General features: G+C 51.1%; 1 protein-coding gene across 5 annotated transcripts in view; it reads right to left on the bottom strand.

Annotated features, from left to right (window-relative positions):
- Nucleotides 1-17,432, bottom strand: part of PCNT (pericentrin) — a 105,593-nt gene that overhangs the window by 44,409 nt on the left and 43,752 nt on the right. For 3 of the 5 annotated variants that reach the window (XM_027548296.1, XM_027548315.1, XM_027548326.1), the window contains exons 17-29: nt 15,148-15,299; nt 13,823-13,983; nt 13,497-13,735; nt 11,708-11,870; nt 11,303-11,515; nt 10,013-10,045; nt 8,421-8,650; nt 7,923-8,039; nt 7,787-7,807; nt 6,672-6,878; nt 4,604-4,774; nt 4,199-4,351; nt 2,780-2,872 (exon numbers count right to left, since the gene is read on the bottom strand). In XM_027548296.1, coding sequence (XP_027404097.1) covers nt 2,780-2,872; nt 4,199-4,351; nt 4,604-4,774; nt 6,672-6,878; nt 7,787-7,807; nt 7,923-8,039; nt 8,421-8,650; nt 10,013-10,045; nt 11,303-11,515; nt 11,708-11,870; nt 13,497-13,735; nt 13,823-13,983; nt 15,148-15,299 — 1,953 coding nt within the window. The remainder of the gene's footprint in view (nt 1-2,779; nt 2,873-4,198; nt 4,352-4,603; nt 4,775-6,671; nt 6,879-7,786; nt 7,808-7,922; nt 8,040-8,420; nt 8,651-10,012; nt 10,046-11,302; nt 11,516-11,707; nt 11,871-13,496; nt 13,736-13,822; nt 13,984-15,147; nt 15,300-17,432) is intronic. The other 2 variants (XM_027548306.1, XM_027548334.1) reach the window with 2 other exon arrangements.

The raw sequence follows: 17,432 nt of genomic DNA, 5'->3' as shown, positions 1-17,432 counted from the left end.
GGGAACTAGAGCCTGCAGGCCACAACTGAGAGACCATATGCTGCAACTGAGATCCGGTGAAACCAAATAAATTTTTTTTAGAAAGATTACATCAACAGTAGCAACCAGAATACAAAAGAGTTCTAACCAATCTGTGTTCTAGTTCATAATACTCAACCAATTTGTTATAGGAACATACTTTCTAAACATTGAGAGTTTCACACAATTCTTGGTTTCACTAGTATTAATTAACAATTACTTTAAATACAAATCCAAGCCTGGCCCATAGTAAAAACAAAAGTAAGAAAACTGACTTTTTGGTTTTGGTTTGGATAACATAAGCTATGCACCAGGTTTACATGTATCATACCTGAATGCTAGTGTGTAGTTGAAAAAAAGAAAATTTCTCAGTGTGAGGCAAGACCCTCTCCCTAGCCCCACGAGGTGCACTGCAGACACTCTCGTCTCTCCTGCAGATAGCCGGAGGCACAGGGGAGTAACTCTGTCTGTACACACTTGCACATTCAGCATGCTGAGACGAAGAGGTGGGCATGACAAAAGAGCCAAGTCACAACACAAGCAACACACTCAAAATATCAAACCCAGCGCGTGAAAGTGGCTTTAAAAGTAAAACACGAAAGTCTAAAATAAGTCCCCTGAAATACAGTACAGTTACAATATTGCTTCTATTTATGTTTTGGTGTTTAGGTCACAAGGCATGTGGGATCTTAGCTCTTCAACCAAGGAGTGAACCCACACCCTATGCATTGGAAGGCAAAGTCTTAAGTACTGACGGCCAGGGAAGTCCTGCCAACATTTTATAAGCCCAACAAAACCAATACCTGATTAAATATGATACACACACATACCCTTCATAAACACAGATGTAAAATCCACTAACAAAAGATCAGCAAATCAAACCCAACAATATATTAAAATGGTAGCTCATCACCACCACACAGGGTTTAACCTAGGAATGTAGGTTGGTTTAACCTTCAAAAATCACTCAGTATAATTAACCATATTATGAGAATAAAAGAAACATAATTATCTCAAAAGATTTAGAGGAAGCAATGTAGAAACAAAAGGGAACTTCCTCAATTGGATGAAAGATATCTATGAAAAACTTACAGCTAACATTATACATACTGATGAAACAATAAACACTTTCCTCCAAGATCAGAAACAAGGCAAGAATGACTGCTCTCGCCTGTTTTATTTAACACTACACTGGAAGTGGTAGACATTGTAATAAGGAAGGAAAAGAAATAAAAGACGAAGACTGGAAAGAAATAAAGCTGTCTATATTTGCTGATGGTGTGCTCATCTACATAGAAAACCTTAGAAATCTATAAAAACACTACTAGTATACGTGAGTTTAGCAAAGTAACAAGATACAAGCTTAATATACAACAATTATATACATATATACATCTATGATGTGCTTGGCTCATGGCAAACAACTGGATAATAAAATTAAGCCCATTTCCCATATGGCAACAAAGCTAAACAAGAATACATTTAATAAAAAATGTTCAAGTCTTCTTTCTTGAAAACTATACAGAGTAAGGGGAAAAGTAAATGATAAAATTAAAGATGTGATACTAACCCAAGTATTAAAATAAATCATGAAGGAAGGGATAATGTATGTTGAGAGTAAGATGTTAGGATATCAAACAGCTGCTGGAAAAGAAAGCACAGGAAATAAAGAGCAATAACCACATCAAAAGAGGTCTTAATAGTGGTGGGAACGTAAGTGTAGTTTTCAAAAAAAAACCTAAAGATACGATGATTTTAAATGATGAAAGTCTTCACTGACACAAAGTAAGGACAGAAAATGTAACAAAATATGGTCTTTCAAAGAATCAGAAATCTAATCTACAAGTGGAATTTGGGGTTATTATATCAAAGTAAGATACTGTTGACACAAAAAATGAGAAATATAATCACAGAAAACAAATGATGTACAGATTTATATATAAGATCAAACCAGTCAATCCTAAAGGAAATCAACCCTTAATATTCATTGGAAGGACTGATGTTTAAGTTGAAGCTCCCGATACTTTGACCATCTGATGTGAAGAGTTGATTCACCGGAAAAGACTCTGATGCTGGGAAAGACTGAGGGCAGAAGGAGAAGGGGGTGATAGAGGATGAGATGGTTGGATGGCATCACTGACTCAATGGACATGAGTTTGAACAAATTCTGGGAGATAGGGAAGGACAGGAAAGCTTGGCGTGCTGCAGTCCATGGGGTCGCAAAGAATCAGACACAACTTAGTGACTGAACAACAAGAAAGAAACAAAAATCCCAAAAGAAAATATCTGTGATTGTCTATTCTTAATGGGACTAAAATATTTTCCTTATCACGTAAACTTTTTAGTATTTATGATATTATCAGTATGTAAAATTATACTCACATGACCAATTCTAGCACTAAGGACAAGTAACTGATAGAATCGCCTTTAAAAATTAGTCGCTGGCTTTAAAGGTATTCCTTGAAGTAACACAAAAGGATATTAAAAACTTTTGCCTAATAGATAAGGTACTAACACAGATCCCAACAGCCTGTCACTGCAATGTTGTGGCCATTAAGAGCTACAAACAGAACTCCTTTATACTCTATAGCCCTTACAGCCTCCTCCAACATTACATATTCACACCTTCCTCCAACATGAATCATTAAAAAAAAAAACATTACATCCTTTGTGTAAGGACACAGAGGCCTCTGTTGATCCCTAGACACCTCACAAACTACTGAGGACGTGATGCCAAAGTGCAGCATCAGGCAAGGCCCACCTCACTGAGAGCACCACTTCCTGTCCTGGCCAGCTGCGCTTCCGCCGACTCACGCACATGCATCATCTCGCTTTCTTTATTTTGCAGAAGGGTCTGTGGAAATAATAACAATTACAGTGGTAATAATGCCAAGAAAGTGTTACCATGGGAAAGGGTCCCCAGATCTCAAAGACACGAAATACCCTAATTAAATAAACCTGCAGTTTTAAATAGTATTAATAATACTCAGGACTTCCCCAGTGGCTCAGGAGGTAAAGAATCCATGGGCAATGCAGGAGACATGGGTTCGATCCCTGGTCAGGAAGATCCCTTGGAGGAGGAAATGGCAACCCACTCTAGTGTTCTAGCCTGAAAAATCCCACGGACACAGGAGCCTGGCAAGTTATAGTCCACAGGGTTGCAAAGAATTGAATACAACTGAGCTACTAAATGTGCATGCTAGTCACAGTAACACTCAATTCGAAAATGTTCTCCTATTTAAGTGCTTTCTGTCTAAAGTAACTTATTAGTTTAGCTTTCAAAAACCAAAATGTTACTGCATTTTTCCACGTAACTCGTTTCAAAGCAATCACCAAAGAACGGCCACGTGTGCTCTCATGTGCCATCATCTATTCATCAAGGAAGAATTCCCGCCCAAAGGACAGCCAGTGTCAAGAACTGACCTAAAACTCCGCTGTCACTAAAGATTACAGTTGCAACCTTCAAGAGGAACAGGCATAAACGACATGACCCGTCAACTTCCTTTCACGAAGTGAGTTCACCCTTATCCAGGCTGCAACCACAGGCAATGCAGGAGTCTAAATTCCACCCACGTCAAGGCCGTCTATGAAGGTGATGTTCTCTTTACAACTGTGGTTGTCATCCACGCTACAGAGAGGTGGTTTTGGCTGTTTGCTTCAAGAGCACAATTACATTCAGATAAAAGAGAAGACATAACAGATTTTTTGCAATGCTGGAAGGAAGCAACTTTGTCCTGAAAACACCTCTGCTCGAATGCAGCCCGAAGTAGGGACAGGGTCCTAAGTCATGACATTTCCTCCTCAGTTTCCACAACCAGGGAGGTGCCTCTCCTGCAATTTTACTCCAATAAGAATCCTTCACAAGACTGGACTTTGAAGGTGCAAACAAAAAGCAGAGTCTGGTGGGGGAGGGGAAGCAGATGACCTTCACTGGTCAAGGTGACTCCGATTCCCACTAAGATGTCCCAAAAGCTTCTCCCCACCTCCACACACACGTTAGAGCTGCCGGGGCCACCCTGTGGCAGAGCCCTGACAGCACGAAGTCCCTCTGGCTTCAGTAAGGAGGTGCCGTGTGTTTGGGGGGGGCCCGGGGGCCTGACTCCCCACAACTGCCGGTCCCTCCGGGGCCACAGCAATTCCACGACCGAATGGATGGAGGCAGGGGGTCTTCCTCACTTACTTTCAGATGGGCGTTCTCCTCCTGAAGCTCTTTGATGCTGGCAGCGGTGCTGTTGTCCTGCAGGCCTAATTTCCAGTTCAGATGCAGTATTTCTTCATTTTTATTTACTAAGTCATCTTTAAGATTTTCTAATTGTTCTTTTATGTCCAAAACCTTGCATTAAAGGAGGTAAGCATTAAAAGTTATCTAATATTCTAATTGACCTTAATAATTATTAAAATCACTTAAAACATTTAAAGCACATGCCAGAAAAAATTATTATCCCACAATCCACACAAGTGTTAAACTACAAAGCGAATATAGTTGTGACAAGCCCACAAACCGTGCCACGTGGACATCCTGCACACAGCAGGGAGGCCCCGGCAGACACACGGCGAGGGAGTGCCCTGTGTAGTCCCCGCGCACCTCAGCCTCACGTTGCCTGAGAGCCCCCTGCATCGCCTCCAGCTGGGCTTCGGCACGGTCGGGACGACCGCCCTCGGGGGGCACCGGGCACTTGCCCTCGTCCAGTCTGGACTGCAGCGCGGACACCTGAAGCAGGTTACTCATCTGCTGCTCCTGTAATGCCTCTTTGTCCTATTTAAGTAAAAAAGGTTCATTTTAGGCAAGTGCCTCAGGAAACTGGGGGTCTCAAAACTGTTGTTTGCTGTTGCAGTGCAGATCACGCTCAGCCCTCCTGAGGCACACCTACGCACACCTGCACGTGCAGTCACAACACACAGACCCAGCCACGCTCCAGAGCCACACCTGCCTGGTGGAGGGCACAGCCCAAAGGGAGCCACCACACCCCCAAGATTCCCCTGGAAGGAGGTCATCCCAGTAACTATTCAGCACGGCACAAAAAGAATGTCTAAGCTGTTAGCATTTTTTTCCAAAAAATCAGAAACAACTTGCCAAAGAACAGGGCAATGGCTGACAACACCTCTGTACAATGAAGGTGAACAGCCCGTTAATAAGTTTCCAAGGAACATTTAACATGCGTAAAATATTAAGTGGGGAAGAAACATGCATTCAAAGTTCATGTGGTTCAACTCCATAGAAGAAATAAAGGCGTTTTCTACACCCATGGTCCCTACTAAGCTCAGCAGCTGTCTGCTGGAGTCAGGGGTAGAACTACCCCCAGCAGGTAGAGCGAGCAGGCTGGTGACTGGGGCTGAGGGGCCTGAGCCAGAGGTCCCTTCACACTGCATGTCCTCAAGAGGGGTCTGCGCTTCCTCTAATGGTTCCCAGTGGTGTTTTCAAAAATGAACTCTCTTCCTGGAGGCAGTGTTTTCTCAGAGCCAAAACAATGATTCCAAAATAAAACTTCTCACCGAGTCTCAGAGACTTTCTGTGAAACTTCCAATGACACAAAATACAAGAAAGCTTGATTCCACGAACCAAATGCACAGAGGAAGTCAATGCTGACCAGGAGGCCCTCCTGCCCGCTCCACCCACCCCCAAAAAGAGACCTGCTCACACTCATCTTACACCCTCAGACACAAGCCCTGGTACATCATAGACACAAAATTTCAAATTACAACGTGAAGAACTGTCACTGGAGGTATTTTCACTGGGGACTGACAAATTCGTAACTGAAAAACTAAAATAATTATAACTAGGCTCTATGTGTGTAATACAACAAGCTTTCTAAACCTGAAATCTTGAACCTGCTTGTAATTAATTACTAAGAATAAACTCAGAGTACCTGAGAGACAAAGGAGTGCTAATAAAAATCGGTACAAACTGCGACCACTCTAAACGCGACACCGTGACTGATAGTAAGCAGTGGGGCCTCCTGAGCCACGAGACCCGTGGCTGCGCCCTGATGTTTGTCAGCAGCCCCTCCGGCCACACCCGGTCTGTGTCACTGAGGTGACTCTGGGGAAGCCTCCGGGTCACCGACGGTTGGGGACTGGTTGCCAGGGCAGTCGACCACATGACTGAAGGTCAGAGCTGCCGGTGTCATCCTGACCTCCGGGAGGGGAGATGGGCTGAAGGTTGACCCCGTCTCACAGGCTGTGCCATGAGGCCTCCACCAAGCAGCGCTCTCCCGAACACCTGGCCTCCGCAGAGCCTCCACCCGGCGGCTCCCGACCTGGATCCTTTTACAGTAACCTGGAGGTCAGCAAGTGAAGTGCTGGAGTTCCGTGAGCTGCTCTAGCAGATCTGAACCCCAAGAGGGGGTCCCGGGCCCCTCAGATTCATACAGGCTGACCCTGAGGTGGACGTCTGGGGGCGGGGGCGCGGCCGTGGGGCTGAGCCCCAAGCTGTGAGGTCTGGCGCCACCTCCGGGTGGACAGTGTCAGAGCCGAGCTGCAGGGCAGGACACCCAGCTGGGGTCACTGGGGCCGAGGGGCCCCACACGCTTGGCAACTGTGTCCACAGCACAGGGAACATACAGCAGAGGGTCGAGGCCAGGGGCAGAGGAAGCCCAGCCCAGCAGCTAGGGCCCGCAGGCACCTCCGCCAGCGGCAGCCCTCGCCGTGCTCACCTGCTGCAGGGCCCGCACGGCTCTCCGCTGTGTCTCCAGCTCTTCTTGGAGCTGCAGCAGTTTTCTCGTGGTGCTGGCATTCGTCTCCTCCAGACGCCTGATCTCCTCTCCCTGAATTAGTACTTGTCTGTCTACCAATTCTTTCTTTAGAATCAATTCATTAAGTCCATCTGATTTTTCTCTCAATTTTTCTTCTAACAATTCAACCTAAAACCACAAAAAATACTTCAGAAACAATAGTTTTTAAAAAATGCCCCACCTTCCAAGTTAAAAAGTACAACACAACTGTGAGAAAACTGACCTGGCTGCACAGTGAAGCAAAAGAACATGACAGAATTCTCCATAAAAAGACAAGAATAACAGCACAGAATTTGTTAGTAAAATAAAATGAATTTTGATAGTAAGGAATGGAAAGCCACTGAGCAGCAGGAAAAGAACCAAGCACAGATACATCAAGTATCTGTGTCAAGTGCGGGCGGAGCGCAAAGGCTACACCTATGCTCCAACTTCCCAGGTGGCTCAGCGGTAAAGAATTTGCCTGCTAATGCAGGAGACGTAGGTTCGATCCCTGGGTCAGGAAGACCCCCTGGAGAAGGGAATGGCAACCCACTCCAGCATTCTTGCCTGGAGAATGCCACAGACAGAGAAGCCTGGTGGGCTACAGTCCCTGGTGTTGCAAAGAACTGGACACAACTTTATAGCTAAACAACAATGCTCTGACTGCACGACAGCATGGAGATGACAAAATACGGACAGAGTGTGGATTAGTGGGTGCAAGGGGTGGGCACTGTCTCCTGTCTGCAAGTCTGCACCTCAGTGGCACTTCTGCAGGATATCATCACAGGGGAACTGGGTCTTATTTCTTACAACAGCAAGTGAATCCATAATTATCTCAAAATAAGTTTAATTTTTAGAAAGAACAAACCACCACAGTGACCTTGGACAGGAAAAAGCAGACAAATCTGGACCAAACAAAATGAAGTAAGAAAAGCAAGCCAGAGACAACCCTGTGCACCAACCCCTCCCTGTCTGGTCATGCAGCAGTCAGGTGAGGAGCAGCAGCACCAAGGGTGCGGACAGATGGACAGACACAGACAAGCTCGGAGCACCTGTACCTCCTTATCCAGCTGTGCCCGCTGTCGTTTTCATGTACATGGAAGGCAAAAATGTCATTAATGATAAAGCTTACAAGCATCGTAGAGAACAGCTCCCCCAGGCTGGGCCGGCAGGGGCGAGGGTAGGCTCACTTACGTGGCTGTCACGGAGGCCGGGGGACCGCGGCCGGGCCGCCTGGCGGAGCTGCTCCTCCAGCCTCTGGATCTCCTGCTGGAAGTCCTCCCGCTCCCGCTCCCGCTCCACTGCCTGCTCCTGTCACGAGGGGCGGCCTATTCACATGTATCCCAGCGTCTCCACTGCCCATAGTGACACCACCACCCTCTGAAGCAGGAGGAGAGGACAGGGGACTGGGCGAAGGGCCCCTCTTCTCAGGCACCTCGTACAATGGAGCCACGAGAAGGGGTGCAGCTTCCAGGGGGGGACCCAGGGTGGCTTCTGAGACGTGGGCAGAGAGAAAGAGCAGACACATGGGGCCACTGGACACCACCCCGGACCAGGGCAACACCCAAGACACACATCAGCTGAGCTCAAGTCCACCCCGACGTTGGCACAGACGTGGCTTAACAACCTGGAAAGAAGCTCACGCCGTGAAGATGACCTCTGGCGATGCAAACGTTATCGCTCAAGACTTACGTCCATGAACTGGCGCTGGCGGCGCAGGTGCTGGTCCAGGGACTCAATCTGCTGCCTCAGGGCGGCAAGCTCCTCGGCCTGCCGGGCACATGCCTGCTGATGAGACAGCTGCTCCTCCAGCTCGGCCTCCAGAAACCGCATCTGGGAGAGCAGGGACGCACGGTCCTTATCCGCCTGCCTCCTGGCCTCCGACTGCTCTTGGGTGAGCGACTCCACTTCCCTCCGCAGAGCTGAAGATGCAGAACAGAGGGCAGGGAGCCGCTCAGGGTGCGCGTCCAGCAGACACAGGATGCTAGCACGGCAGAGACCAGCACGCACCTGCCCTGGCAGCCTGAGACCCACCCCACCTGGCCAGAGCAGGGGGCTCCTCCCACCCCCTCCCTGCCGGGCCAGAGCAGGGGGCAGAGGGCTCCCCCAGTCCCCTCCCCACCACGGGCCGTGACCTGGCGGAGGATGACAGCTGCTTCAGCCGCCTTGACCTGTCAGACCCTGAGCCCACAACCTGCCGAACAAGCCACAGTTCAGCCAGAACCCACTGGAAATAAAATGAGAACTTCCATGCGCATGAGAAGAGGGGCTGGGGATTATATATTTCAAACAAAAAATTGGCTAAAATAAAAAATTCTAAAGCCTGAGGAGAAAATACATCTTGGGTGTCCCCAAATGATGTTATCAGGTAATTTTCTAGGAATTATGCCTTCACATATACTCTCCAACATGGAAATATAAAATGTGACTTAAGACCTCCACCCGAGAGAATATCAGCCCAGCTGGAAGGTTCCCACTGACCCGCTGAACTTACAGGCAGCCCACGTACCAGGGTGACGTGTCCTGAGGAAAAGGCTGAGCCATCAGCAAAGTTACAGCTGACCTAACGTTGACGGGTGGCAAGGCCACGGGCCAAGGGAACGGGCAGGTTAATGATCAGCTTTTCAAATGGGGTCTCCCTCAGATGGACCCCAAGGTGCTGGTACCAACCAGAAACTGTTAAATCCCTAAATCTGCATCTACAGTTCACCAGCATTCAGAAGTTAGCTATTTTGGTTTATATAAATGTCAGTCTTTTATGACAAACTGTCATCCCCACTGACACAGCATTCTCAGTAAGTTTTTATGCTAACGATGTAGCAATGATGGCAAACGGGATGAACATGCAGTTAGAATGCCATTCACAGCTGGGGAGATGCGGCGACGGTCAGCGTTGCCTGGCCAGCCACCCAGAGAGGACCTGCCTGTGCCAGGGCCACTCGACCTTGATGGGGCCACTCGACCTTCATGCAAGTAGGGCAGAGGGCAGGTGTCCACAGAGCCGTTACAGCCAAGCCAACGGCCGACTCCAGGGCCACAGGCCGCGCAGGGCCCCCAGCCCAGGACACGGATGGAGACAGGGCTCCTACAGCTCAGGGACTGCACTGGGGGCCCTGAGACACCTGACCACGTCTCTGTAAGAACACTGAAGATCTAAGCTCCCTTTTATGTAGCGGTCTGCCACAAAAGCTCTTAAGTATTTTTACTCTTTAGTAAAAACTTGGCAAAACCTGATGCAAACATAGAGCCGATCACACAGAAATCACTCATTTGCTTCTACAAACCTGAATCCTCATGTGCTACAGAAACAGGAATGCCTATAAACAAAAACATACAGCACCTTCAGAGCTGCAAAGAGGAAGGCTGGTGACTTAGGATATGAAACTCAGAAGTAAGGGAAGGGGACTGTGGCAGGAGATGCCACAGCCTCGGACAAACCTCTGAAACATGTGCTTCAAGACACCACTGCTCTGGTCAGAATGTCATTTCGGGCCCCAGAATTCACGGGCTGGCGTTTAGGGTGATGAGGTCCCGAGGGTGAAGCGTCATGACGGGTGAGAGCCTTTATTATGAAAGGGGCCCCACAGAGCTCCTGCCCCACTTGCACGTGGACCCAGAGAGAAAGCGTGTCACCAGAAGGTGACCGTCCCAGTGCTCCAGGACCGTGGGGCGGGGGGGAGGTAACGTCTGCAGCGCCCGGCCTCTGGATGGACTAAGGCCACTGCCAGCCCCCATGTGGCAGCAGGTCCCAGCTCCCAGGGGCTTCGGTGCTGACTTTTAAAGACAACAAAGACAAATACACAGGATAGATGGCATCTCCCTGAAGGCGACCACAAAACACTGCAAACTGTATGTCTTCCTACCTGAGGTTAACGCTAGTCACTCTTCTGGTAATTTTATTTGTTAACATTTATTTACTTGACTGCATCAGGTCTTAGTTGTGGCATGTGGGACCCAGTTCCCTGACCAGAGATCGAACCTGGGCCCCCTGCATTGGGAGCGCAGGGTCTTAGCCACTGAACAACCAGGTAACTTTAAATGAAATTTTTAGGTAGCCGTTTATCTTGTGAAATGTGAAATAAACAGGACTCTCCAAGTCGGGGGCTCCAACATGGAGCTGGGGTCTCCAGGAGTGGGCTTCACACACGTCCCCACCAAGGAGGCAGTGGACTTCAGACTGGGGCAAATGCAGAGATCCCAGGACTCAGCAAGGACTCGCGCCTTTCCCCCATGAGAGCCTCAGTGCTCAGGGTCAGGGATCAGCCCAGACTGGCTCCTGCCCCCAGCCCCACTGAACAGGCTCTGCAGGCAAACCGCCTTCCTCACCCTTAAAGCCCCGCCTGTCACTATTCCCTCTCGAGACCCGAATCTGTGTGCTCCAAACTTCATTCCTCCGATCCCAAATAAGCACTTTCAGCTCCGAGGACGTGGATGCACGATTGCACACAGGCGGGCGACCTCCTGGCCAGGTGACCTGGCCCCAGAGTCGGTTGGCAGCCCTTCCTCCGAGAGCAGCCCCCCACCCTCACGCAGCATGAAAAGCCCCCTGCTCCGGGCTGTGCCCGCCTCCTCACCAGCCTCCCTCTCTCGGGCATCCGCAGCCAGGGCCTCCGTCTGGCTGCACAGCGCAGCGTTCTCCTCCCGCAGCTCTGCCTGCCGCCGCGCCGCCCGCTGCAGCTGCTGCCTCAGGCCCTCCAGCTCGCCCACCAGGCCCCGCTCGCTTGCCTCCTTCTGGCCCAGCGCCTCCTGCAGGCCGGCTTTCTCCTCCTTGAAGCCCTCGATGATGCCTGCAGACCACGCGGGGGTGGGGGTGGGGACGGGGGCAGGCAGGCTGAGTGCCCCGTTCGCACAGGGACCTACAGGGCCACCTGCCCTGAGGTGCTCCCCTCCCCACACTCCTAGGAAGGGCACTGGAGCCTCTCAGCCCAGCCTCTTTCCTCCTGGGGCTCTGCTGCTAACACCCTCAGGGCCGCGCTCACCCTCTGCTTTGTGCAGCTCCAGTGCCAGCTGGGCCTTGGCCTTGCTCTCTGCCTCCAGCTGCTCCAGCAGCTCCTGGTGCTTCCTCACCACCTGTGCTGTCTCCTCATTCTTACAGCTGAATTCCTTCTCAAAACGAGAATGGATCTGACGCGCTTCCTCCAGCTGTGAAACACATTGGAAAGTAGAAGCTCTCCTCGTGTAGGATTTTGGTGAAATGGTAAACATCACATGAGGAACAACGATTCTGATGCCCGATATTATGTCAGTTACTAACGAAGCAACAAGTTTTCAATAGACGAAAGTTCCACACATGCAAACACAGACAACGCTGCATGAACACACCGTTTGTGACCGTCAGCCCCACGGGTGCTGCATGGAACATGGACAGGGAGCCTGGCACACAAGCAGGGACGGGCCACCTGGTAACCACAGGTGGAGGACAGGAAGGCTCCCGGGCCGTCACCACAGTAAGCAGGGGACCTGACACATCTGCATGGCCTGTGACATCCCCTCCTCCCAGCATGGCCACCATGGAGCCCCTCGCCCACAACACCCTGCCTGCTGGGACCCCAGCCTCCCTTTCCTCCCAAGCTACCCTGGTGGGCATATCCAGGCTGAGGATCTAAATCAAAACGCCTACCCGCAGCTGTCCTTGCAGAGAGCTCAGCACCTGGCCTGGGCTGCCCAGTCTCCTCCTGTATATCACCAACTCCGACCCTTCCAGACCCAGCCTCTAAGGAAACCTGTCAGCTTTTCCTTGAAAACAGCCCCCAAAGCTGCCAGTTCTCATGCCCTGCTGAGGGCCCCTGTCCAAGTGCTCAGCCACCGCTGCCCCTTCCTGCAGCCGATGGCCCTTGGGCAGCCCCACTGACCCCAACCTCATCAGGGGTCCATCCTCCCCTCCAGTCACTGCCCCCTGCCAGCTCCCACCTCCCCACGGCCCACCCACCTCCCCAAGCCCACGCTGCTTCCCCTGATATGCCTATGTGCCCTCTGCAGAGCAGACAGTGAGGGGGCAAGATTTCTGAGGTGCGAGCAAGGCCCCCACAGACTGCCCGCATGCTTGGATGTAGGGCCGTGGGCCAGGTCAGAACTGCACACCGGTTGCCCTCCCGGGAGATGCTCGCACATGGGGATAGTCAAAAGCACCTGGCTACTTATCACCAGACGCTGCCCCACTCTGTCTGGTTTCTTAGAGAAGACGGGACAAAGCCAGAGGAGACACATCCGAGGTTGACACTGCTGTTCTGCCTGCATCCACATGTCCATGTTCCTGAGATGTCAACAGTGACATTTCACTTGAAAATGCTTGTTTTTTAACAGGGCAACTTTGGGAAAAGGGTCTCTATTGTTTTCCATGTTTTGTTAATTGTCTGAAACATTCTAAAAGGTTAACAAAAACGTCCCAATGTTCAGTAATAATCTTGAAACAAAATTTTATCCCATTTGGAATTAAACTAGCATGTGAGGTACAGCAAGAGGCTGAACACACAGGGTCTAAACTAAGTGCACCAAGGTTGTCTTTTCATTCATAGCAAGCCTACTTCCTCAAGGATTTCGGCTCAGAGAAGACTTCTGTTTGAGGAAAGCACGTGGTTGAATGTGGCTGCCAGTAACAGGGTCAGGACGACACCCACCTGCACATCTGCTGGAGAACAGAATGCTGACAGCACAGCGCCTGCAGGCCCCTGGGGTCGGTGCAGGCCCCTGGGGTCGGACAGCTCTGCCATCCCTCACTCCGCCTAGCACCCTTCTCTGCAGGGGGAGCTAAAGCCCGTGTCTTCTTACCTGCCTGGCCGAGTCCAGGACCATCTCCAGGAGGCCATCCACCGCCAGGCCCAGGCTCTGGAAGACCCTCCTGACAGGCTGCTCACAGTCCAGCGTGCGCTCTGGGCTCAGGAAGAAGCTCTCACACACGTGACTGCTGATCTCAGCCACCGATGATGTCTCTGCACACTCCGCCACCGTGCCGTCTGGCTCCAGGGAGGCCACATCGAGCCCCGCCCACATGTCGTCCAGCGCAGGGTCTGCAAGCGAATACATACAAGGGCTGTGCTGCAAGACACCCGCAGGGAGCTGGGCTGGGGCCTTGGTGCAGGGCTGTCAAGGCTCACCTGTAGGGGGGCTCTGGCCCCCCGGCTGTGTGGTGGGCGGGCTCCTGTCCTCCAGGCAAAGCCCCACACGCTCACCAATGCGGCTCTTCAAGGCAATGGCAGTCTGGAGCGTCTCCCCAAACAGACCCAGCAGCCGCCTCAGGGTATCCTGGAGAGCTCTCCTGGGGAGGTGGGGGGCACAGGGTAGCGTCAGCCGAGACCAGTCCCGCCTGACCCACACGCAAGCAGCGTGATTGTGATCAAGGCACTCTTCTGGAGGCCACGTCCAGCTTGCCAGCTCTGGGTAGGTGCCCCAAGTAGCACAGGGGCTTCTCCCAGAACGTCCCTCTCAGCCGCTCCCCATTCTGCCCCCAACGTGACTGTGTAAGCCCAGCCCATCACTGTGGCGCAGTCCTGCTGGCTCTCAGGAGACACCTGTTCAGAAGTTAGAAGTCAGCCCTAACCCATGACCCATAAGCGTGGGAAGGCAGGCTCCCCAGCTTTCACTGGGGCCACAAGAACCATGGAGTTCAGGGTGTCTGGTTCTCTTAGGGTGGAATCCGGTCTCTGAGCTACAGCCCCCGGACTGTCAGGGGCATGGGGACCCTGCCTAGGGTGTGGCCTCAGGGGCCCCGAGACATCAGGGATTGTTACCCCACCTGTTCACGACTCACAGCTTCACAGGAAGCTGACTACCCAGACCTGTAACATCCCACCTGCAGCCCCCTCACCCAACCACAAGTCAGCTGCAAACAGCGGGCAAGGTCCTCACGGAGACGATGAAACGATAGATGAACGAGAGATCAAGCCCATGTGAGGGCACCGGCACAGCAGCCCCGCCGCCCCACCTGCTCTCCTCTGACCCTCAGGGCTGTGTGCACGGCAGCACCGCAGCCCTGAGGAGGAGGGTCTGGGGGCGGCAGGGACCCCAGAGCAGCAGGACCATAAGATACCAGCAGGGTCAGGCTGAGGGACACACAAAGAGGCACAGAGAGGCCAGCCTGAAAGCTGCATCTCCTGGGCAATGCTGAGGCAGTGGCCCGACAGACAGAGACAAACGTAACTGAGCGGCCCCTGGCCCACTCCAGACGCACACGAGAAGCAGAGCCAAGACTGCCTGGCGTCGGGTGGGATGGGGCCATCAGTACCTACAGTGCAGCATCACATCCTGTAAACTGGCAACACGTGAAGGGCTAGCAAAGCGAGGTGAGGGTATGCGGGTGACAACTCAGCGCCTATCTTGCGGTTTAAGACCTCCCTGGACGGGAGAACCATGAGGCACAGGATCCCATCTGCAGATGCCAACCAACACGCACTCCAGCCATGAGGCAGGGGCGGCCACTGACCTCTCGCCATGGGACAGGTCGACGTCGGACTTGAGCATCGCTATGAGAGCGGTGCCCTCCTGGTTCTCCCGTTCCCGCCTCTCCTGAAGTTTCTCCAGTTCGGAATGGCGCTCCTCTACCTCTCGATTTAAGGATAAAATCTGGTCTTTCAGCTGTTGAAGAAAAGTTGTCAAAAGCCTCAGTTATAACAATTTAGTTAAAAATAAGTTTCTGTAAGGAACTTTCTTCATCTAAGAGCAGCTCTGTGGGTTGAGGGGATGCCAGCATGGGGCCCATCAGGTACACAAAACACAGGTCTGAGGACAAAGAGGGTGTGATTTTGAAACCAATTAACTGAAGAAGACAAAACAAATAGTAAACAGTTTCAATACTGCACATGGAGGGAACTTAGGAATAAGTGCAGCTCTTATAACCATGTCCCTGGTCAGGATAGACTAGGACACGTGGGTCACAGGAAAAATAAAGAAAATGGAATAAACGGACAAAGAATGGCAAGTTTTAAGATGGCAAACAATGACCAAATGGACAAAACAGACACTGAAGGGAGCTGCGCTGCTGCACGTGGCACGTGCGCCTGCACAGCCTGAGGCCAGCGCGGCCCCGTGCCAGCATGCGGGAGGCGGGCAGCCTGCGGCGCTGCGGCTGTGGCTGCGGCCAGGTGCAGGCACTGAGCCCACGGACAGCAGACCTTCTCTCTGCTGGTCCCCTTCCTCCTCAGCATTTCCATCAGCTCCTCCTCCACTTACGATGGGGTTACACCCCTGGTGGCTCAGTGGTGAAGAACCTGCCTTAAAATGCACAAGACACAGGTTTGACTCCTGCGTCAGGAAGATCCTCTGGGGGAGGAAATGGCAACCCACTCCAGCGTTCTTGCCTGGGAAATTCCACGGACAGAGAAGCTTGGTGGGCTACAGTCCATGGGGCTGCAGAGTCAGACACAGCTTAGCGACTAAACCACAACAACAGACCCACGGTAAACGGTGAACATCACAAGTCAAAATGCATTTACCACACTCGCCAATGGAAAATCTCGCTGCCATGTCAGGGAACAAAGCATGTTGCAGCCACCCAGCCACAGCTGCCCTAACAGTGAGCCCTGAAGGGACTCAGGATGGGAAAGCACCGGCAGTGGCCCCGGGAGATGAGGTGCAGATCACAGGACTGGCTTCGGTGAGCCCGCACTCTGCATCTTCCCACACATAGACAAGCACAAAGTTCCTTAACTTGAGATGTCCGGTTTTCCTTAATTAACAGCAATCTTTTGAAAGGGAAAAGCAGAGCGGTTTCTTGGTCCAGAGTGGCTGTCAGCGCGTCGGTCATTCACCTTTGTGACCGTGTGGCTGATGGGGGGCTATGGCTGCCCTGTCTGGCATCACAGGAGAGTGCTGGACTGCACAGAACTAGCCCCGGAAAAGATGAAAACCCAAATTCAAAATTCTAAGTACGGTTTCCATTGAACACGTATCGCTTTCACGCCATCGTGAGGTAAAAAAATCCTAAGTCAAACGATTGCAAGTCAGAGATTGTGTGTATTCAATAAGCATTAACCTTAACAAAAGATACGCAAGACTTCTAGGAGAAAACTATAAAATTCAGTGGCAGAAATTAACAAAATCAAATAGAAAGAGATATTGCAGAATCTCAGAATGCCTGTGTTGCACGGATGCCCTTGTCCCTAAAGGCACGTAGAGGTCGGTGCGTTTCAGCCAGCCGCAGCAGGAGACTGACTGAATAGAAGGGCTGGCACAGATGGGCTCCCCCATGTGCGGCCCCTAGACCTTCACGGCATCTGCACTGGGCACCCAGCCTGACCAGAGGAGACTAGGAGGGAAGCCAGGGGCTGCCCACATGCACGGGCTTGCTGGCCCCGATCCACTGGACCACAGGCAGGGCAAGGACACGGCACACAGGTTTCAGGTCAGTCTCCACAGGAAAAACTCAACTCCCTTCCTCATCTCCTCCCAGGTGGAATAAAAAGACGAATTATAAAATAACCTCAAGATTTCTTCAGCAAGGCACAAAAAGCATAACCCTGAAGGGAAGAAAAGTAGTAAATTCAGCAATCAAGAACATTCATTCATCCAAAGATGACAAAAGGGGGGGGGGAAACTCACAAATCAGAATACAGAAGTACAAAAAAACTTCCCTAAATCATTTAAGAAAAGGACAAACAATTGTTTCAAATAGAAAAAATGGCCAAAAATACAAAAAGGTGTTTCCTAGAAAGGGAAACAAGTAGACCACAAGCCTGGTAACAGACACACAACCTTATCAGTAAACTAAGA

The sequence above is a fragment of the Bos indicus x Bos taurus genome, chromosome 1 (assembly GCF_003369695.1).
Source record: "Bos indicus x Bos taurus breed Angus x Brahman F1 hybrid chromosome 1, Bos_hybrid_MaternalHap_v2.0, whole genome shotgun sequence".
NCBI lineage: Eukaryota > Metazoa > Chordata > Mammalia > Artiodactyla > Bovidae > Bos > Bos indicus x Bos taurus.
The sequence above is the reverse complement of the archived record's forward strand: the minus strand, read 5'-3'. Positions and strand labels throughout refer to the sequence as shown.